This window comes from Centrocercus urophasianus, unplaced genomic scaffold, assembly GCF_019232065.1.
Source record: "Centrocercus urophasianus isolate 14NV4802_14NV808 unplaced genomic scaffold, USGS_Curo_1.0 seq_13, whole genome shotgun sequence".
Classification (NCBI taxonomy): Eukaryota; Metazoa; Chordata; class Aves; order Galliformes; family Phasianidae; genus Centrocercus; species Centrocercus urophasianus.
In genome coordinates, this window is record NW_024884475.1 from 21,117,643 (window position 1) to 21,140,487 (window position 22,845).

The window sequence follows — 22,845 nt, forward strand, 5'->3', positions numbered from 1 at the left end:
GTTAGGTCACCATGTTAAAAAATTTAAGCGGTTCAAAAATATGTAGTATATTTGTGGGGAAATCTGTGTTAAATGCTTACTTACGACTCTCTTTCTCTGTTTGTTTTTAAGACGAGCAAAAATCAAATTAAAGTAGATCTTGTAGATGAGAATTTTACAGAATTAAGAGGAGAAATAGCAGGACCTCCGGATACACCGTATGAAGGCAAGTAAAGTTTTCATGTATACAGTCACTGTACACTTCGTGTTTCTTAAGATGCTTTGTTTGTAAAATTAATTAACATAAAAATTAAAAGCTATGTGTTTGGAAATGTTAATTTTTTTTTAATAGAAAGGTTTTTTTTAAGCCGTTTAACACGTGTTGCCTGGTGCACCTGTTCTGCAACAGGACAGGCTGTCCAATATCAAATGCACAGGTACAAGCTGTGTGGTACAACTGATACAATGCTGGCTTTATTTAGCATTAATAATTTTAGACATCTTAGCCATGTAGCATCAAGAATCTAAGTTTTAGTCTGGTATAACTTTATGTGCATTTCTGTGGTCAAATGTGGTCATTCAAAATGCAAGGGCATTCTCTTCAGACAGAGTAACAGTACAAGTTAAATTTGGGATTAATTTATACTGGAGTGGGGGACTCTAGTGGACATTGTGTCTACAGCTGTCTTCAAAAGTAACCTTAGTGACTTTTTAGTGTGGTAAAGCTGATAGCAGTGGCCACACAATTCAAGTAATCGCCCATTTCTTCAGTCAGGAAAAAGGGACATAATTAAATACATACTAAAAAAAACCCCACAAAACAAAACAAAAAACCCCAACTTTAGGAGCTAATAGAGCATGTGATTAAAGATACCAAGTAACTCATAGTGCTTACAACTGTGGACTCTCTTATCTGTGTATGATAAACATGAAGCTGATGGAAATGCTTTCTATTAAAATTCCTTGATGAAAAAAGATGGTTTTTAAAAGGTTTTTTTTAGTTACCTCTAAACGGTGTATTAGCAAAAGTTCTACTTCATTTGAATTTTTAGCTAAACTGTCAGTAAACAAAAATGTCCCAAGGACTGTTGCAGACAAATTGTTTTGATGAAAACTTAATTGGTTTTCCAAGTTTTCACTTGTTCTAGTTTTCCATGCCTCAAAGCCAAGATTGGGATCTCAGTATTGTTCAGATCTGTGCTGTTTATCAGTGGTCTGAAAGATGAATTTTTATCAACTGGGAAAATACCTGAAAGCTGTGTTGTAGGTATAGGTGTACATGCACTCAGCACTGTGGCTACTGCTGGAAATCTGATTGTCACAGTGTCAGGGAGAAGCTCCCTTGGAGCTGCTTCTCAGGCTAACAGCTGCTGGTGCACTCCAGCACTCTCCCAACTGGAGTGAAAGAGTCCCAGCTGGGACCCAGTAAAAGAGGAGGAAATAAACCAATACAGGGTGGAGGATATCGGAGGAGGTGAAGGTGCCTAAAGCTGAGGAGAAAAGAAATGAATCTGGAAGGGAGGGAGCAGAAAGGTGGAAAGTATCTTGTCTGTAGTGTTAGGGATATTCCCCTCCAGAACCCCAGACCTGGAGTTCCTCTGTCAAGCAAATAACAGTTCTCCCTCGTCTCCCATGTCTACATGCCCTCCTGTCATCAGTCTCCAGTGTTTAGCTGACAGAAGATAATAGTTGCAAAGATGATGACTTCTTCAGGTTGTAATGTGCCTTCAATTTGAAAGAACTGCACTGCAGACATGAGTGCACTGTCCTGGTAAACCTACTTGGAAGTTGGTACTTCTGCTTAGTCGAGTAATTCTTTTGAAAATATAGTTGGTGCTGTAAAACCAGTCTTACTTTAAGATGCTGATGTTGCAGGTATTTGGATACTAGGAAATATCTCAGTTATTTCTGTTTGGAAAATGGTTTGAGAGCTGTTACAGTGAAAGATGTATCTGTGTGTCACAAAACTTAAGAACTTTAAATCAGTTCATGAGGAGGCTAAAAAAGGCTTTAATGCATGTCTGCAGAACTGGATTCTGTGTTATGCTGGGTAATTCCTGGCTGGACCAAAATTTCAGGAATGGAGCACTGGGTTCATACATTCAGTGTGTGTAGCTAATGAAAACTGGCATTGTGTTTAGTGCTAAATTTCTGGTGGGAAGTGCAGGCATAGTTGCATCCATGCTAATGAGTACATTTAATGATGCAGTTGAAAGGATATACCAGATATCCTGTTTTGAGGAGAAGTAGGGCAGAACTGTTATGTACACTTACTGTGGCAGGACGATAAGGTGGCCACACGCTGACTTGAATCTGCGAGGTAAATGCACCAAGAGGCAAAATTAAAGTTTCCATCAGCCCAAATTCTGGCATTTCCTGATGTTTGAGTTCTTCAAGTGCTGATGTTTCTGTAACATAGTTTGATGCATTTATTCTCTGATGTAGTTACAGATGGCTTGCCAGCATGTGTAGTTTATATTTGGTGACTAAAGCGGAAGTGCGTGCTGCGTAATCACTGACTGATTTCAGTCATCTGAACAGCAATGCCACACGTGCCTTATGGGGAGAGGCTAACTGACATGGCTGTTCAAGTCAGATCCTTCCCTGATACAGGAGGGAGTTTTTAGTGCTGTTGTTGAAGTAAAAGAACGATAATATTTGAGTGACCTCAGCTGATGAGGTATCTGGAAACAAACTGCTGCTACAGAGTTCTTTTGTAGGCCTTATTGGGGCATTAATTGGTCTCAGGATGACTGCTAGGAGGAATGCAATCTATTCTTGACAAACGTACAGCTTTTGTTTTTCTGCAAGTGTTGTCAACTCATACTGATCAATTTTTAGAATATTACAGGACACGACTGCCACTGAAACACTGCTGCTTTCCACTTCAGAGCACTCATTTGAGGAGAGGACCTTTATAAGTCTATTAGCAGCTGCTGTTTTACTTGAATTCAAGAACTTGTCAATAGTTTTTACACATTGTGTAATAAAGATATTAATTTCGAGCCAGGCTTGCATGTGAACCACAGTTAGTGAAGGAATGTCTGACTGTAAATTCCATAGGAAAGGTTGCTGAAACTTAGTCTAACTCTATCAAGAGATGTACTTTCCAAAAAGAGTGCAGAAGGAATTTCTTCCATTAGCAGTTAATTTGAGCTCATGTATTAAATGCTGGGAAAAGATCATACAAATGCATACTCCCTTCTTCTAAAAAATAAAGAAAACAGCAGAAATCTTACCATTTTAAACTTAGTGCTGAGGAAATGAAGTTAACAGCTGTCCAGACTTGTTTATTCTGTCTTCAAATCCATGGATTTAGCTGTAAACTTCAGCGCACAACAACTGTGCTTAATAAGTAACATTGCCAGCTTACTGGTCCCTGCCATTTTAAAGTCTTTAGGAGTTGTACATCCCAGCTGGAAAAATCTGGCAGCCAAGCAGCCCATTGTGGAGAAGGCTGTAATAGTCTGTCTTTTACAGGCACCGTCTTAATGGCGTGCAGAAGAAATGGTTATATCCAGGGCTAGGATTTCTTACATTGTGTTACAAAATGGTGTGGCCACGAGATCATGCAGGGACAGATGGATTTTAGTAATCTAGGAACAGTGTAATTGTGTTTCTTGAAAAAGTTGCTGCTCATTCAAAGAGAGCGAAGAAGTGAGCTTAAGTTGATGTGTTAAATGTCTTCAAAAATAACTTGCCCGTGCTATCCTGCAAGCAAAGGCAAGCAGTCAGTTCAGAAATGGTGGTAATTTGGGGCTTACTATCCCTGGTATATTTTCTGCTGAATCTTTTGGAGTTACTGTAGAATTAATAGAGGGAACTGCATTTGTAGTAGGCACTGTAAAACATCAGCTCTGTAAAATATCAGCAGATACTAAACCATAGCCAGTTTCAAGTGTACTGTATTACACTGTATTGTATTTAAAACAGTGAGATGTTGGTACTTTCTAATGTGTATTTTTGGCACAGATAAAAAGATGTTATGGACTTGAGCTGTTCAGAGTGTTCCTTTTTTTTTTTTTTTTTTTTTTTTTTTTCACGCAGACCTATACAGAGTGCTTGAGATCTGCTTTTGTATAGGGCTGTAGATGACTTAGGAATTAAAAAAAAAAAAAAGAGAAAGTATATTTAATGAAAGGAAAGGTTTCTTTCAGAAAGAATGGTGGTAGAATGAGGGGGAAAATTAGCAAGTGAGGAGCAGTGTTTTCAGTTTCTATAAAAGCCAAGTGTCTAAATTGGTGTGTGTGTCTTGCTATGCTCTGTTCTTTTCATTGTTAAAATGATGCTACTGCTTCCTGGCAAGTGAGCATGAGTAGGCAGAGATGGTTTGAGCTGGGAATCTTGAATGTTTAGATAATGATATAGTAACAGGCAGATGAAAACAAAATGTGTTTAGAGAAGGGCAGTAGAGTTCCGTCTTCCAGATTCATGCTGTCCTTTATTACATGCTGTAATTCTACAAGTATTATTAGTCCTAGTATTTGGAAGTACTGAATTGCACTGGAGTTGTAAATGCTATCTTCAGGCAGTAATGTTGAACATAATGGGAACAGCATTGGATCCTCCTTTTTTCCCAAAGCACGGTAGCTTAGATGGCATTATTGAATGTTCTCAGGCCTGGAATGCTTAAGTGAAATTAATTTCAGCAATGGGGGGTGGGCAGGAAATCTGATCAGTAGTTAATGGATGACAGAAAAGAGTCAAAATAACATTCCATGTTCACCCTGGTCAATCCTGTGGCCTTTTGCTTCATTTGATGTCTGTTTTGGGGTACTGATTTATATTTTAGTATATTTTGCTTACACAGAATAGAGAAATGATAATTTTGGAAATAACTAGAGGTGAATGTACAGAGTAACGTACCTAAGGAATATGGATTCTGATCTGCATATGCTGATATGACTTTATTAGATGTCATTAACATTCATTTATGTATAAAGTATATGAAATCTAGAAGAACCTTCTAGGTAATGCCTACTGGTGAGTTTAAATTGCTGGAAAATGTGAGCCTTTAGAAGCCTAAGTTTTGCTGATAAGATTAAGCTTAATTAATATTCAGTCTTAACTTCTTATTTATTTTTGTTTTCTGAAGGTGGAAGATATCAACTAGAGATAAAAATTCCAGAAACATATCCATTTAATCCTCCTAAGGTAAGATCAACATTTGTTGTAAAATAATTTATTTTTGATCGTTCTTAGTTATTTGCTTATGTTCCCATTTGCTTTGCAGTACCCATCTTCCTTTTTTGATTCTCCTCTAGACTGGAACTGTCTTTTCAAGGTAGAAATCATGCAGGATGTGTAACTGTATCCAATCAGAAATCCACCGATCATTCTTCAGAGTACAAATTGATAAATTCTGGGCAGTGGTTTATTGACCCTCTTGTAATTTCTTCTTGGCGAGATGCAGTTTTTGGGTAGCTTCTCTTGATGTAGAGGGTATTGATTTCTGCCTGCTGCTCTGTGGAGCTGCTAAAGAAATGCTGTAATAGATAATTGTTTGTTCTTTTAATTCTTTAAACCCCATATACTATATTTGGTAAAGTCTTAGGTTTAACCTTCCAAGTTTTTTGTTAATAATTAAATACGGCTGGAGCTGCAGTTATTTTATGACCTAAAGACCAATAGAAATAGTAGGGTTTTACTGCAGTTTTTCTGAAGGGGTGCATAAAACGTGTGCACAAGCTTGGGAGAAGGGAAGAGTGTGCTAAACTTGTGCAGCTTGCTGCCCTTCACTTTTACCACATCTTTTATGTGTCTTTCTGGTATTTTCAATCTGTGACTGCTTCCATCTCAAATAGTGCTTAGGATCGTGTTTACTCCAGCTGTGTGCAGCTGCAGTTGTATGTTCCTGTAGTCTTGTTTGGTCCCTTCTTCAGTGGCTTATGATAAGCTAGCAGACTCCAGCATTGTCTTACAGCTGTCTCACAGCTTCTTGACTGGCTTTCTGTTTAAGTCTGAAAGATGTTTTTCGCTAAGAATGTGTCCTGAGTTGTGATTATTTTCACCCTGGTATGTAATAATGGGAAGGGACTGGGAAAGAGGAGGAGGGGGAGCAGTGCCACTTAGCTCTTGTCCTTTGAGTGACTTCCTTGGGTCTGGAGTGAAAGACAGTAATTTCTTGTTCCTGAAATGTCTGTTGGTTTCAGTTCTTTCATCAGCATGTGTTCTGGGGGGAGCTAAAAATAAGAACAGCTGAAACCAATCATAGGCCCTGAAAGATAAGTCTATGGACCATGGTTTAATTGCTGCTTCAGGGCTTGATGCTCATTTCTAAAGCTTATAGGTAGCTGTTAGAAACTCAGTGCACTGTAGCACAGTACTGCTTATTCTGGAGTAGATGGTCTTGAACTGGAGGCCTTTTGGCTTGTATCTAGCCCCCCCTTTCATCTGGAAGACTTCTTTATCTTGTTCAGAATGTGGTTTGACAGCCATTGTTAGCTTGCATTCTCTGTGAGAAAAGACTTAATATTTACATGGTGCCTTCTGGTGGTTTTTTGCGTTTCACGTGTACAGAGTTGAGCTAGTTAATAAGAGGCTCAGCAGATGTGGGCTCTTACATTCTGTCCTGGAAAGCAGAACTGTGATGGTGTCAGCTATTCATACACTGATTGTTTTGATTTTATTATAGTCCTGTATGTACACTGTTTTGCTGTAGTACTTGGCCAGTAATGTATTGGCTGCACTGATTTGCTTGCAGATCAGAGGCAGAAGTTGAGAGTGAGTCTGTGCTGATCATAAAATGATTGGGAAGAGTTTGGAGTGAGGAGGTGGAGATGAGAAACACCGAAACAGGTCAAAGTCATTATAAGGCAGTTAAAAGCAACTAAGAGGTTTGAAGAAAATTCAGTGGGCACCCATGGGTTTGCATGCATTCTTTCAGAGGACAGCTCATATAGGAAAATGCGGATTCTAATTTTCTCGGCGTCTTTCAAGAAATCACCTTCTGTATGCTTCAGGAGTGTGAATACGCTTTAGTGCTAAAACGTGGACGTGATCGATGAGCAAGTGCTGGGACCAGGTCTTTCCTACAGCAGAGAAAAGATTCTAATTTAGTGAGGTTTGGGTTTGTTGAAGGTCATTGTGCAAGATGGTAGGAGTGGGTGTTTGTGGAAGCATAGCATCCACCAAGGGAACGTTTTTGATGCTCTGGTAGCTACCAGCAATTCAGCTGAACAGTGAGATCCAGTGCCTGTGTCTAGGGTTCAGGGATATGCCTTAACTGAGCGGGCTTTCCAGCACTTAAGCTGACTTTTGACAATGCTGAAGATGTGTCTGCTTTTCACCATATGCTTGTGTTTAAATACTGGTACTACTGGAGGGTATTTCTGAGTGGCTCTGTGTGATGTGAGGGTGTGCCCATGTGACAGTATATGGGAAAACAGCTGGGGATGATTTTGGCACTCAGTGGAGCAGTAGTCTGTTTCTCAGTAAAGCAAGGTTGTATGTAACAAATGGACTTGCAGACATGAGGCCTCCTGGAAAAGGTCGTATCATAGTCTTAGCTTTTGTTTTTAGTTTTCAGTTTGATCTTTCCTAAATCAGTGTTACTTCATAATATTAGAAATGGTACATTTTAAAGATGTTTACTTCATATACTGCATGTAATAACCATTGCATTTTGAAATTTTCTTGTATTTTAGGTGCGGTTTATCACCAAAATATGGCATCCTAATATTAGCTCAGTTACTGGGGCCATTTGTTTGGATATTCTGAAAGATCAATGGTAAGATTCCATATGGGCTTAAATGTGCGAAAATCAAGCATACCGGTGTCCTACATGGAAAGCAGCAGCTCGTTGCTTTTCAATTTGTGTTTGTAATTTCATACACTCTTAAAGCATAAAGTATTTCAGTGCAGCATTTTATAATGAAATGGCTGGGAAGTAACTTTGGGAAGTATTGAGTAGATATTAACTGATGAATGAGCTTTTTCACAGATCAGTGTGTACGTTTCATTGCTGATGTTTTTTAGTTCTCCAGTAACAAGTGCTACCTTTTGCCTTCTGAGCATCTCAGCCTCCTGAGATGAAAGCAGAAAAAATAAGTACTTCATTTTGACTTTGGTTTGCACTTCCAAATGAAATTAATTCTGAGAGAGCTGAAACAATGTGTGGGGAACAGCTGGGAATCTGGGAGTGTAAAAGGTAACAGCTGGACAATAGGAAGGGGAAAAGAGACTGCTATACTGGTTCTATCTCAGTTATGGTTGATAATACTTATGATTTGAACTTCTAAACTTTTGCCTTTTAGCTGCTGGTCAGTTGTTGACTATTTGTTACTGTTGTGTTAATTAAAAATGTTTTAATAGCCCAAACCTGTGGAATAAATCTGTCCAAACAGTAGGAGATGAACTCACTGCACACACTTTTCCCCAAGCGATAAAATCTTCAAGCAGTGTGAAATGTGTGCACCGATTGTGGTGTTGTCTGATATCCAATGAAAGAAAAGATGAATTTCACTCTTACACATCTGTCCCAAAGAAATGGGACTGTAATTCCCAGCTAGATAATATCACTGTCTAACTCACATAAGATTCAAATGCTTGTTACTTCCCCAGCTTCATCAAGACTAGTATTGGCCAAGCAGGTGTTAGCGGGGCTTGGAAGAGAAACTCCAGAGCAGAAGGTTTGAGTTCAGGTCTTGCAGCTGACACATGGGATATATACTTTTATTTTTACGTGATGAGAAGTTTTGCTGTTCGTGTGGCAAAGTATGGTATAAATTAGCAAAATGAATTGTGAAAAGCATACATAATTATTACTTGTCTTCATTTTTTGGAACTGCTTGGTTTTTCTTACAATCTTGCAGTACTTCAGCCATATTTTAGGCAATAGAATCTTTCAGCATGGTGCACTGTGCAACTTATATAGCTAAAGCCAGTGTTTTTATGTTGGCACCATCCCTTACAGTTGTACTGGAGATTAATGGCTCTTCAGCTGTGCAAGTGCAGTTTCCTGAGAGATCATAAGGCAGATCAGCGAAAAGCTGTTGGGCAGAGAGCTGGCAGGCTGGTTTCTCTACTGGAGGTTTTTTCATTGGTAGGTTGGTTTTTGGCTTTGGCAAAATAACAGACTTTAGGGGGTGTTTTTAACAGATCCTTTCACTGGATCCTTTCACTGATTTGAACATAAGTCTCACTGGGAGAGCAGGTTTCTTTCATTTGAGGCAAGGTTTACATAGTGAGCATTTATTTCTAGAAGCAAAGGTGGTTAACAGGGGACCTCATTGCAGTCATTAATACTGTCCTCAGAAGAATTTGTCCAAAACGCTGAAGTTCAGGGTCTTGGTTTTTTTCCTCTCATCTTTTGCTGCTCCTTTATTGCCTGTCTGGTTGCATTACTCACAGTACCTAGACTTGTGACTTCAAGTATCTTCAAGGCTAAATCTTTCTGTACTGAAACTCCTGAACACTTTTCTGTTTGTTTTTCAAAAATGACATCTGCCATTTTCTGTTGAAAACTCTGAGGCAGAAATGCTTAGCAGAGGTCTTCCTTATTTATTGTATTTTGAAATAAAAGCAAAAGTCTATTAACAAATTAAAAAGTTCAGTTATTTTCGTATTACTTAAACATGTTCATGAATTAATGTTTCCTGTGAATAAGGGTTGGTGTTCTTGCCTTTGTACCAGCAGACTGGGGCTCAGGAGACCACATTTCTGTTTCCATTTCTGGAACAGGTCTTCTTTCAGCAGTGCCAAATGCTGTGACTTGAAAAATTCTCACAGTTCAGTCTTATCCCAAAGCTGCTGCTTTAGAAGTTAAGCAGTTATAGCTTTCAGGTGAGTTTCTGGCCTCGTCAGTTGCTGATGAAACTTTAAAACAAATAAATGGAAAAATAACAACAAAAACATAAAATATCAAAAGCAATGGGCGACCATGAAGGCCCAAAGAAATAATGAACTGAAATTTGGGAAGGAAGCAGAGGAGATTTGACTTGTTCTCTTGTAATCTTTGGAAGCTAGATCTTGCAAAGATCTATTAATCTACATCTGCCAATAAAGAGAATGTTCTTACCTTCCCTCACCAAGATGTATTCAAAATGGGGATATTTGAAGAAGATCTTGCCTTATGTGTATTTAAACTGTTTGGTACAAGGAGCACTGATACCATACCATTTGTGTCTTGCTGCTAATGCAATGATAATGCTCATATATCTGGTGAGTGCAAATACAGCTATTATCATGTGTTTGAACAGTTAAAACATCCCTCCCCTGCTGTCCCAACCCATGGAGTCTTCTATTCTAATGAGTGTGGTTGAGATATTGTTATGTATATTGGCAGGAGCTTCTATCAGCTTGCAAAGTAATACCTTTAGATGATTTAATGAGTTTAATGAAATTTTCTCTGCAATATATGCTTGATGCTGACGTTCTCTGCAGCTGTGGATTTTTGTATTTAGATGTGTAAATACCAGTTATGCCAGTTTGTTTGCAGAACTACTACTGTTTACCAGTGGAATTAAAATGGGGATGTGATTATTATTATTATTTTTTAGAAAGAATACCATTTATGCTGGGCTGATTTGACTCTTTTGTGGTTTCACTAAATGTAGCTTGCATTTATCTTCCAGGCTAGTATTCTATCCCTGAATTTTATTCTTAAATATAAGTTGTATCCATACTTTCAACTGAAACCTGAGAGCTAAATTATTTGGAAGTTGTTTTGCATGAATCCCTTGAGCAGTGAGTTTTCAAGCAGACATGCTGTGGTTGTGTACTTTGCTACAAAAAACTTTTAGCTGTTACGGTTTTGACAAGTGATATAAAAATGAGTTATAAGAATATTTTTTTTGATAGTGGCTGTACTGGAGCATTCAACCTTCAGTTTTAGTTGATAAGCAAACTCGTTATAAGAGATAATATAACTTTAATAGGTGCATAAGCAACAGCCAGCAAGTAATCATTTGGGCATCTAAATCTGCTGGAGTTTTTGCTCAGTTTGTTGGAGGGACACAAAGCCTTTCCAGAGCTTTGAAAAAATAGGCAGAGAATATTAACACTGCTTGAAGGAACTCTGCACTAAACCTGCCACTTCCCCCCCATCACAAAGTCAATGTCACTCCATCCAGTCTTGTATTTCTCCTCTAAATAGTGACTGTACAACAGGCTTTCACTCAAAGGCCTCATTCATTTCTTCTCCCCTTCCAAATTCCGTAAACCCCTGGTACAAATTCTTTTCTCTAGGATGAACAAGTTTAGTTATTCTACAGATTGAATAAATACTGCAGATTATTTAATAGTAATGATAATAAATGTTTCCAGTAGCCATGCCTGGTTGACAGGCTGGAACAGCAATCTGCTGGCTGCAGCTGTGCCTGCTGTTCTGCTGGGTTGCCTCTCAGAGGTGGAGTACCAGAGAGACTTTTCAAAGAGGAATGTACAGAACATAAATAAAATCTTCCTTAATAGAAAATTACTTAGCCTTTAAAGATGATGTGGGGAGAGGGAGAGTGCTTCGTAATCCTCTTAGGACTCTTTCAGCTCATCAAAAGGTAGGAGATTTCTTACCTCAGGCATGCTGAGCACAACTGGGTTGGCATGTCTTTCAATATTATCATTGTATTCATCCCCAGCTGAGGCTGCTTATTTCTAATGGAAATGCCCCCAAGATGTTAAGCAAAAAAAAAAGTGCCCGTTTGCATATCTATCAGCATCCAGGTTTTCCTTAGCAGAGTGCTTCCCTGCACTGTCCTGGCACGTTTACCAAGTGCCATGCCATCAGGAAGCCTGCTTGGGGGATAGGAGTTGCAAGGTGGGGATTACAATTGTAAGTCCTCATTTCCCACCCGTTTTATAGATTAGATTTTATAGATTTCAAGATAGCAGGCCTGCCTAGAGGCTTAGGAGCATTTTGGGATAGGGTCAAAGGTTACAGTGAAGTTGAAGAGGTCCTGAGGTAGAAGGCAAGTAGAAGACTGGGGTGCAAGAGGCTCACCTGCATCAGGTAACTGCCTGCTTATTTATAATTGGTAAGACTTCAGGTGGATTTGTGTACCTGCTCTGAGCGCTGTATTCTAGGGAAGATGGGATCCATGGGAAAAACCCAGAGTAAATAACAGGAATGATGGCCTACACAAATACGACTTATGAAAGATCAGCCATTTTAGCATGCCAATCAGCAAATGCAGTGAGGCATCAAAGTTGGTTTCCAAGAAATTTAGGAGGCAAAGATATCAGACAAGAGTCTGTCAGGAGTGATAGAATACTCTGCCTCTGGCAAAGAGGAGGGGAGGGAGTTAAAACCCGAGCTTGCAGCTTCCATTGCTAAAGGGAATTGCTTCAACTTGATGATAGGTTGAGTTATAAATCCACACCTAAAAATGAGCTTCAGGTATGAGAAGAGTTCAAAGTATTTTGTTCAAAATTGTATTCCTGAAAAATAGGCTGCTGATGGACACTGGAAAATGTGGAAAACCTCTTTCTTTTGGAAGTTGGTTTTAAAGCAAATCCTCAACTTTCCTTGCAGCACATTCTTGTCCAGCTTCTGGGGAGGTGATGCTGGGTGTGTGTTCTTGTTTGTTTGTTCTGTGCCACTCTCAGCCTGCTTTTCTCCAGAACTGATGATGACACTTGTTTCTGCTTTTTGCTGATGAGGAACAGGTCCTGCTGCTTTTTTCTGACATCTGTGAATGTAATTCTGAGCAGTCATTTCTGTTCACTTTATTATCCCAGAAGTGGGCAATAGGAAGAAAGAAGATGGAAGAAGATAGCGCTTTTTTTTTTTTTTTTTTAAGGAAATTGGAGAATGAGAATCTATTTTTAGCTGTCTTTCCAATTTCTTCTGGGAATCTTAATTTGCTTCTGAAAAAATTAAGCCTCATCTACGTAGAAAATAAAAAGACTTTTGGCCTTTTGATCAGGAAAGCTAATTCATGTCCTAAAGGTAGGAAATGTTGAGTATATGGTAGTTACAGTAAATGTCAGATTTTTTTTTTTGCCTTTAACCACAAACCTGATTTTCCTTCCATTTAAAAAAAAGTGTGTGTGTATTTTTACACTATTAAAAGCTAAAACTGTAGCTGGTTTTCTTTTATAACTTAAAAATATTTCTTCAGGTGCTTGTGTCAAATGAAGGCTGTCTTATGCCTGAGATGAAGAAGCCATTTTGAGGAATGAAAGTAAATTGTAAATTACATTTTAAAACCTTTTAACATATATAGCTAACCCAGCGAGTTCTGAGAGTTGTCAGCCATCTGTATATCCACACAAGTGAGGTATTTATTTTTGTTGTCCATTTTGAAATTGGAGAGTCAGAAGTTCAGGTCCCAAGATGCACCATATCAGTCTACAAACGAGAGATGAGTCTGGACAGGCAGAGCCAGCAGGAGCCATGCTGGGACTCCAAGGCACCTCTTGTCCTTGGTTGTGCCCCTGCTGTGCTGTTCTTCCTGCTCCTAGAAGGTACAGTGTAAATGAAAGTAAATTGCTTGTAAAAGCAGCGTGTGTGGTCAGAACTCCACGAGCCCTGTGTAGTCCAGTTTAAGTAATGGTAGTATTTTCAAACACCTGAAGTAGAAGGATTTCTGTGAGACAGAGTTTGGAAGAGCTTTTTTTGTGACAGTGTAATTACGGTGTCCGTTACAGTTGCTGATAGTTCATGTGAAGTGTCTCTCCCCAAAACAAATAATCCTAGACATTGTAATAAAACAACATAACTGAGGACCTTGGGTTAATAGCATGCGTAGTGGCTGTGGTAGCTTCTGAAATTCCCTGCAAGAAGATGGAAGTGGTTACATCCATTTGAGCTTAGAAAGGTGAGAAAGTTTGGTGGTCCATTGACACCTGGGTGCCAGAGAAGTCAGTACATTGCATCAAGAGTCATTTAACATTAGCAGTTATCCTGTGGGTTGTGCCAGCAACGTATGTGTTGGGCAGATTGATTTCAAGATGGCAGAGAAGAGGAAGATTGTAAGAGTAAAATAGCACAGGTGCATGTAATGCAAAAACACTTCAACTCTGTTATTCAGGGTCAGTCTTCTGGTGTGTGTGATGTAGCTATGGAAAAGCAAGATGGTTTGTATGCAGTTTACTGAGTTAGCTAGGATCTCTTCATGCAGCTGAGGCTGCGTTTCAGTAACTAGGTGTTCTTATTGGATTAAGCATCCCTCTAGTTAATCCCCAGCTTTATAATTTAAAGAAGCATTCAGCTAGGAAGCTGAAATACTTGATTTCTTAGAATACAGATCTTGTAAAAGTTAGGGCTTTTCAGTTTTTTTGGGTTATGTTTTGAAGAGTTAAGTGTATGAAGCTGAGTGCTTGAGGGGACTTGAAACTGATGTAGCAGTTGGAATGAGACAATGTGTGCTAATTAAAATCTCTAGCACATGGGATGCTTCTTCTCACTTGCATTTTGATGTGGAACATTACACTGTGAAATCTCAGTGATTATCAAGTTGTGGGTTTTTTTTAACTTTCTAAGAAAAATATTTAAGAATTTGACATAATTAGGGAAGAATGCCTAATTGGACTGGCTAGCAACATAGGAGGAAAGCCTTAGTGTATACAGCTAGGAGTACAATACTCGAGTGTCACAGACGTACCTCTGACACCTTACGTGACACAGAGCAGCACAGATGCGCTCTGCCATACCTCGAGACAGCGCGTCAGTACTGGAAAACAGCCAAGCTTCTGAAATCTGACACTGGAAATACAAAAAGAAACAGACAGCAATGCTATCTGGACCAACAGATGAAATTCCTCTCTACCCATTCTAACAAACTTGCTGCCCTGACTTCCAGCCTTCCAGAAAAGGAGAAGCTACTTTCTGTTAATTGATACTTGTGTTGATTTATTATGCTTTTCTCCACAACGTTCCTTTAGCATTTCATGTATTGTAACTGTCTAACTCAAATATAAAATGTTGCATTTCTCCACTAGTAAAAGGTTGAATAGTTTTGTGTATTACCTTGAAGATCTGTCTGTGCCAGCAGTGCAACAACTGAGTCTGCTGAACCGCTCAGCACAGCAGCGTCCTGATGTGGCTGCCAACGTGTGCCAGCTGGAATGGTAGATCAGAGATGGTGTTCATGATCAAAATCTATTGAATCTGTACATTTGAAATGTTACAACTCTACAGATTAACATGCAAATAATGGTTTGATACCTCTTTTCTGAGTGATGATTGACTTTAGATACATGCCTGTTTTTCCCTTTTAAAAGCAATTGAAGTCTCTTATTCTCGATAGACGTTGAGATGAAGGTAAATGATGAACTCTTAGGAGATGGATGGTTTAGACTCCAGAGCCACGTTGTCTTCAACAAGCATCTTTCAGAGAAGCCATTAAATGCCTTTAGAGCACCATCATTTCTACAGAAACGTTTTCTTACACTGTCTGGAATTGTATCCCAGCTGAAACAGGGACGACTGGTTGAAACTGTCAGTAGTGTATCATGTTGAAATGAGACCAAGTTGGGAGACTACCTTCAGTTGCATGGTTCTGTAATTGTCCATCCTTTTTTTGTTGTGGTAGTGATTCACTATGTAAATTGTTAACTTCTTTAGGGGGAAGAAATGTAAAGTGATGCAATGCAAAAGATGTCAAATGTAAAATTCCTTACCTGGTATAAGAATTTTAAATAAAGGTCACTGTTTCTGTATATGCTATTTTCTTATAAAGAGTGCCAGCAGAGGGAGCACACGTTGGCTGACAGTTTGGTACCCAGAGATTGAGCAAGGTGCTGTTATGGGTAGTAAGGAAGGACAACACAAACTTCAAGCTAACTTCTTTTTTTGAGCGAGTGAAATGAATTCTGTGATGTGGGTAAGATAATTGTGTAGGTCAAGAGTTCTTTTCCACGTACTTAGAGCATCGTTAATGATCACATCCCCATTTAAAAACTCACTTCAATTAAACTGTGTTTTACTACCTCTAACCTGTACTAGTTGAAGGTTCTAACTTCCAGATTTAAAATATCTCTATATATCCTCATATCCCTTGTTTTATGACTGTAGCAGCAGAGGTGTCTACAGGTGTGGGATTTGGTAAAGTCATTTTCAAATTCTAATTTCAGGGCAGCAGCAATGACTCTAAGAACAGTGTTGTTATCTCTGCAAGCATTGTTGGCTGCTGCAGAACCAGACGATCCGCAAGACGCAGTAGTGGCAAACCAGGTAAGAAGCTGAGTTGACTGAATTGCTAACATTTCTGTAACCTTCATTAACTCGAACTGAATTTGGAATAAGGTCAGTCCATAAAGGTTTTTCAGTCACCTATTTGAAAACTGCTTTACAGTAGGTGTGAGTTAGTACAGTGTTTTGTTCTTTACTCTCTGGATTCCAAAGTAAATAGCAGTTACTGTGCAGTGTGAAAAGATGTATTTGTTTCTTGGTTCCTTATTTAGCTTGTAAGAAATGTCAGGAGGTAACTATGCATAGTAAAATGGATTCCAACGTAACTTTCCTTTTAAACTTTCCTTCCAGCCTGCCTGGTCTGGTGGTTGGTGACCCTGCACGTAGCAAGGGGGTTGAAACTAGATGATCATTACGGTTCTTTGCACCACAGGCCTTTCTATGATTCTGTGAAAATCTAAGACTTACACAAGCATTTGTTTTTATTCTGAAACTATTTATTTATTGGATTTGAATTGGCTTGTAGCTCCTCTTCTAGATTAGTATGAATACTGCTGAGTGTTGATTTGTTAAAAACAAAAATCTTAGGATTAAATGCTGCAAGTCGCTATTCGTGAGACACGTTTAATGTGAATGGAGCATTCAGTGTTTTACCTTTGCCAGTACTTGGGTTAACTATTTTAGTCAAATATGTATTAATAGAATTCTAATGTAATCAGCAAGGTTTGTTATTCTTCAGACAGTAGCAACAGTTTATTAAAAAAAAAAATAGCTGGTGCTATTTAAAATGTTGATTAAAGATGGGAACAATCTTTCTATGGCTTCAATCATTTGACAGTTTTCAGCAAAATCCCAAGTATGCATGTATCTTTCCTTTTTTCTTTGGGGGGAGTGGGGGGGGGAGAGAGAGGGAGAGAGAGAGAGAAGGCTTTGCTTTGCATTTGGCTGATAATAAGGTTATATTTCAGTAACAAAAAAAACTCAAGCAAGTAAAAAGTTCTTCCAGCATCAATCTCATCTATATCTCCTGTAAGTCAGCACGCTCCAGGAAAGGGTAAGAAGTGTGTACTCCCTTCTCCTAAACTCTAGTCTGTGTAGGGTGATAGTTAATCAGTTTATCAAAGCTGTCTGGTTTTAGAGGGAAACGTGGAGAACAGAGGAAACTCATTTTGTCCCTTGGTGGAAAAGCTGTTTTACATTTTCCTTTTTCACAAAGAACAAAAATAGAACTTCCTATTCTGCTGCTGAAAGTAAAATTCCAACAATCTCATAGAAACGCTTCAGCTGGAAATTGTTCTCCCTCAGATAGAAAACTTCATTAAACTCTCTGGACTCTGGATTGCAGTTTTCCAGGTGGTTTTTGGGGGTGTCAGGTGGGACTGCGGCACGGCTTGTGTGGGGAAGATTCAGTTTGTCCCCTACAGATATCTATGTGAAGGGCCAATCTGCTGTGCCGGCAGGTTGGCCTTTAGTTACACACGTGTGTAAGTAGAAAGTTGTTATAATTCCTCTGAGAGAGGTGAAGGTTAACATCCAGTTCTTCCACATAATGGTGCACGGTCTTTGTTTTTTCCAGGTCACTTGTCTTGTCCCATCCTATTGTTCCCCTCCACTATCCCCAAAAATCTTCTTGAGAACAAAATCTAGTAAGGAATTATTTATCCTGTATGCTCATCTTTGTTTTACTTTGCTAATTTACGTAATTATTTGTTAGATGAGGTACAGGGAAGTATTTTCCTACGTATGTTTTGGCTGAATCTCAGGGTGAACACAGTGTTCTACTCCTGCTCAGATAATGGCAGTGATTTCAGGTACCTGCCATCTTCAGATGCTGTCCGGTGCCAAAACTACTTCATCATACTTGACTGGTTACAGCTGGTTTTTAAGTACAGCAGCATAATTGACTGTGACTCCCAGTACAGAGCCATCAGTAAGAGATTCTTGTGTGCTTCTCAGTTCAGTGAGAAGCCAGATTACTAAAAAAGGGAGTTCTACTTATAGGAAACTGAAAGCTAGTTCTGAATAAAATGCAGTTATGCGAACACGACTTAAATTCTTTCCACTTCAGCTTGTTGCTTATTAGATCTGCCAATGTTTTCAAATCCTTAAAAAATAGAATAGGAAGTTTTCTTAAGACAGAATTGTTTTGGGATGTTACTGATGCTACCCTTACTGCTTCCTCACTTCTTTAGTTGTAAAGATTAAAAATGTATTAGAAAGCACTGTTTATGTAAGTTATTTCTACCAGTAGGTTATCTTCTCTGTTTGTTTTAACACCATTAGTAGTCAGTGACTATGTGGGGTTCTTCGTGGGGAACAGAGTTAGCAGGAGGTGTACACAGCTCATAATGCAGCTGAATTTGGGACTGTGCTGTAGGAAAAGTGAAATGAAATGTAAGAAGTACTGACTTGGACAGTACTTTACAGGTATGATTGTTTAGATGTATGGATAAAATACTAGAATGATAGTTGGTTGTGTTTCTGTCCTTAAAATGACTCTAAAATCGTGCATTTTCCTGTATCTTGTCACATCATCTTAGTGCTAATATTTATTATATAGGTAAGGATGGAAAAACTTTTTCAGGAGGAATGATTAAGGAGAAAAAGTATGGTTTGAATAAAGGCAGTGTATGGTTATGGAGATTTGAAACTTGATTTTCTAGATGAAAGTTGCTGGAGCAGGAAGCTGTCATCTTGCTTTGTTGTATACAGTTCATGACAGATGACCCACTTTCCTGGCTTTTGAGTTCCTGGCACAGGGCAAAAGCTCTTACAATGGTCATTGTGTTGTTTGCTGAAAAACCTGCTAGTGACAAGATTGGTGCAAAATAAAATTATGCAGTGTATTTAAATGTTACTGTCTGATTAACAGTAGCTTGCAGAGAGTTGCAATTGCCTAGTTTCTTACACATTCACCTGGTTTTTCAGCCCTTTTTCATGGTAACAAGCTGCCCTTACATCCGTATTTTGAGTAGGAGGGCATGTAGTAAGAGTCAGCCCTCCCTGAAATGCAGAAGTCCTTGCAGTGTGCAAAACCAGGCGTCACTTCAGTGGTGAGAGAAATACACAAAAGCTCAGCACGATGCATACATTCACCAGTTGCTGACATGGGAGCAGCTCATGCTTTGCTGCGCTGAACAGAAACATTTGGTAGCTGTGCCAAATACAGCTGCTGCACTCCTTCCTGGTCGCTGCAGTCGAGAGCATTGTGTTGGCAGAGATTGGATTGTACACACACCTGTAGTGCGTCATTTAACAAAGGCAAACGCATCCAATTAAATGCTTGCATAAGCTTCAGCTACATGTAATGCTCGCCTCCACGCATTGTTTCAAAAACTTGAGTTGGATCAGCGTGAAATAGGGTTGAAATAGTGTTGAAGATGTTACAGAGAGAATTGGGAATGGAACCTGCTGCATCATCGTACTCTTTGGTTGGACCGTTGAGTTGACTTAACTTGCCATTCTCCCCTCTCTTTCTTTTGTATAGTACAAACAAAATCCAGAAATGTTTAAACAGACAGCTCGACTTTGGGCACATGTGTATGCTGGAGCACCAGTTTCTAGTCCAGAATACACCAGAAAAATAGAAAACCTTTGTGCTATGGGCTTTGATAGGGTAAGTATATCCATGAGGTTCCCTTCCAACCCAAGCCGTTCTATGATAGGTAACTTGAATGTTTTCCAGTAGGAGTGGGGCAAGCATATAGGCAATACAGGGAGCCATTCAGACATTGAAGTAAAACTGGCCATTTCTGTTCAATTTGGAGGGTCAGTCGTACGGTTTGGCTGCAGTTGGAGTTCTGAGATGCTTCGTTGTTAGTGAAAGAATAAATTAGTAAATCTGAAGTTCCCTCACCCTTTTTGAAATAACCTTTCTGAAAATGATTAGTTAAGACTTGGGTGAAAAACCAACGTAAGCTGATAAATCTGCAAACAAATTTCATTTCTCAGTTGCAGGCTCACGCACTGGAAATGTTGCTGTTACCTGTTTACCTTACTGTTTGTTTTCTCATTGCAGAATGCAGTAATAGTGGCCTTGTCTTCAAAATCATGGGATGTAGAGACTGCAACAGAATTACTCCTGAGTAACTGAACCATGTAGAGAGCTGCTTCGGTTGTCCAGCTTGCCCCTTCGGAGGAGCATCACCATCTGTTATTTTTAGGATTCTATATAGATTCTCTTTTAAAACTGGCACTCTTGCCTGATGATGCTATCTAGGCACGATTGGAGACTGAAAAACCGCTCTGTAAATAAAGCTAATTAAACGTCTGTGTAAATTTAAAAAGGGGAAATACTTTAATTTTTTTCTTACTAAATATTGTAAAAATTCTTTGAGCTCAGCTAAAATAAGGGGGGGAAAAACATGCCTACTTTCGTGTTTAGCAGTGTGACGAAAACTAGCAGGAACTTTCTTCAGGATTTTGATTTAGTAATTCAGAAAGCCACATTTTTGAGTGTTAGTCATCAAAATTGTTGGTGCTGCTCATCACAGCTATCTTACTGTTCTTAACATGGATCCTATGTGCCTGTGGATTGACCTATATTTGCATGCTTGTACTTAATAGACGTATTAGGTAGGGGCGCTGAAGAGAGCACCATTTAAATACTCGAGTGTTCCTGTTTTCCTGAAGGACTTTAAAAGATTTACCCAAAGTTCCAAATGGTGACCTGTTCAGAACCTTTTTCTTAGTAGCTTATTAACTGGGGAACCGGATTCTCTTCTCCCTTATGTCATACAGCTAAGAACCCTCCCTAGATGATTCTTCATTCTGTTGGTATTGTGTGCCATGTATGGTAGTCTAGGCTCGCCTATGAAGAACATATTTTGAATTATCAGTGATTTTCATCCATCGTATTTTCTACACACTAGTAAGGGTTTAGTATGCCTTGATATAGCACAAGAATGGAGCTGGTTTTCTTTTCTTTTTTTTTTTTTCTTTTTGTCTTAAGTGGATGTAAAATGTTCTTCAATATATCTTGGATAATATGACTTCACTGGATTTGAAGGAGGAAAAAGCTAATTCTCTGGCATACTGAGAATTATATTTTCTTTTGAGTGCTTGATATGATGCAATCAGCTGTTTTTGCAGCAGTTTCCTAGCTTTATTTTGGGCTTCAGTTTAAGGATTGCTTTCCAGGTACTTGAAAACTCATCCTTGCTTGCGTTTTTCTCTAGTTGACACATGGAGGCTGTGTTGGTGTTTTTACTGTACATACTTCAAATGCACATAGAAGTTTGTTCTCAATTTAGCTTTCTTTTGGATTGATGTTTCTGATAAACGAGAACTGAAACTTACCTTGGCTTGTACATACAGTCAGTCGTCTTATTCGTATTAAAATGACATTTCATCCCGAGTGCAAAAGCTTGAAAATTATTAGTTTTGCAACTTCAAACACTAGTACATCTATTTAAAGAGAGCTCTACTGTCTTTATGAAGATGATACTAACTTTTGAGAATATATCTGACAAGGACGTTCAGAGAAATGCTGAGAATAGGGTGGGGATTGTCAGTGCTGTACCACGTAAGGCATTTTTCCACAACTGTTCCTTCTCCTGAAGAGTGCATTAATGGGGTGGGATGTGGGAGGGACGTCTGGTTGGGGTTTCTCTTGGACTGTGAAGTGCAGGCTGAAATAGTTTCACTCTTCGTAGAGATTTGTTTAGAAGTTGTACTAGATGAGATCAGGAACGCTGCACCTGATCAGTGTCTGGAGCACAGCTGTGGAACAGAACCAGAAAGTAGAGCTGTACAGACCCAACTCTTCGGGGGTGTGCTCTGAACTCTTCTGTCCCATGTGTCCGAGCTTAAAATACTTTGGGGGCACAGACAGTAAATACTTGTAGCTCATATCAGTGCAATACTAAATGCATTTGCTTAGTCTTATACATACTGCTTTTTGAGGTGTAGTCAGTGATCGCTTTTCTTGGATTTTCTTCAGTTAGTGTAAATCATTCTCAAAGATGCCAAAGGAAACAAATTGTTTTGTCTTTCTTTATATTTATTTATTTTTTTAAACAAGAAGCTGCTACTGTTCAGCTGGTTTGCTAGGTGAGAACCAGGGACGGTAGGAAACTGGCAGAACGCCGCTAGTGTTAACCTCAGATTGCTGTTTTTTCTGTTGTACAGGGTAAAAACTTGATTACGTCAACGCCTTTTTTGTTGTGTTGTTTTATCCTGGTGGTAATTATAAATTGCTGACTGCTTTCCCTTGCTCTTCGCTGCTATTCATCAAAAGAAGAAACTCTGAAATTGTTGTCAAGGGATATAAAACTTCTGTCATGGGCTTCTGCGTGTGTCTTTGGATGAGATCGGTCTCCTAAGAGCGCCCACTGCAAGCGCGTGTGCAGCGGTACCCACATTTCCTGAACTGTGCGTAAAGGAAGATGGGGAGGGAAGAAGAGTGGAAGTGGTTTTGAGGTGGTCATGGTCACCACTGAAACAACACCCTGTTAAGTTCTGTTTCTCTTGTGAAGTTACCTCATTGTCGTCTCCGTACAAGAACACTTGTCTTCCCTTTCCCTTACGCGTAGGTGTTGGATGCTATTTTTTGCCCTCCATCCCCACGTGCTTTACAGCAGAGATACCTTGATGCTGGCTCAGGTGCTGGCAGAGAGCAGCTTCTCAAGGCCTGAGCTGGGAAGGAGAGATGACATTAGGGAGACATTGGTGGGCTGAAGTTCTCGAGTTCTCATGTTAGTCTTTCCTAAGGAGTGGTTTTGTCTTCGCGATAGTTACCAGAGTTGGATACAGGAATGAGGTTGTTCAAGGTTGGTTCAGCTGCAGCTGGGGCT

At 39.2% G+C, this 22,845-nt stretch overlaps 1 protein-coding gene across 1 annotated transcript in view; it reads left to right on the plus strand.

The window, feature by feature from the left end:
- UBE2K (ubiquitin conjugating enzyme E2 K) overlaps window positions 1-21,404 on the plus strand; it is a 33,865-nt gene extending 12,461 nt beyond the window's left edge. The window contains exons 2-7 of the mRNA XM_042812239.1: window positions 112-205; window positions 5,075-5,133; window positions 7,626-7,708; window positions 15,994-16,093; window positions 19,539-19,667; window positions 20,070-21,404. Coding sequence (XP_042668173.1) covers window positions 112-205; window positions 5,075-5,133; window positions 7,626-7,708; window positions 15,994-16,093; window positions 19,539-19,667; window positions 20,070-20,144 — 540 coding nt within the window. The 3' untranslated portion in view covers window positions 20,145-21,404. The remainder of the gene's footprint in view (window positions 1-111; window positions 206-5,074; window positions 5,134-7,625; window positions 7,709-15,993; window positions 16,094-19,538; window positions 19,668-20,069) is intronic.
- Window positions 21,405-22,845: the final 1,441 nt, after the last annotated feature.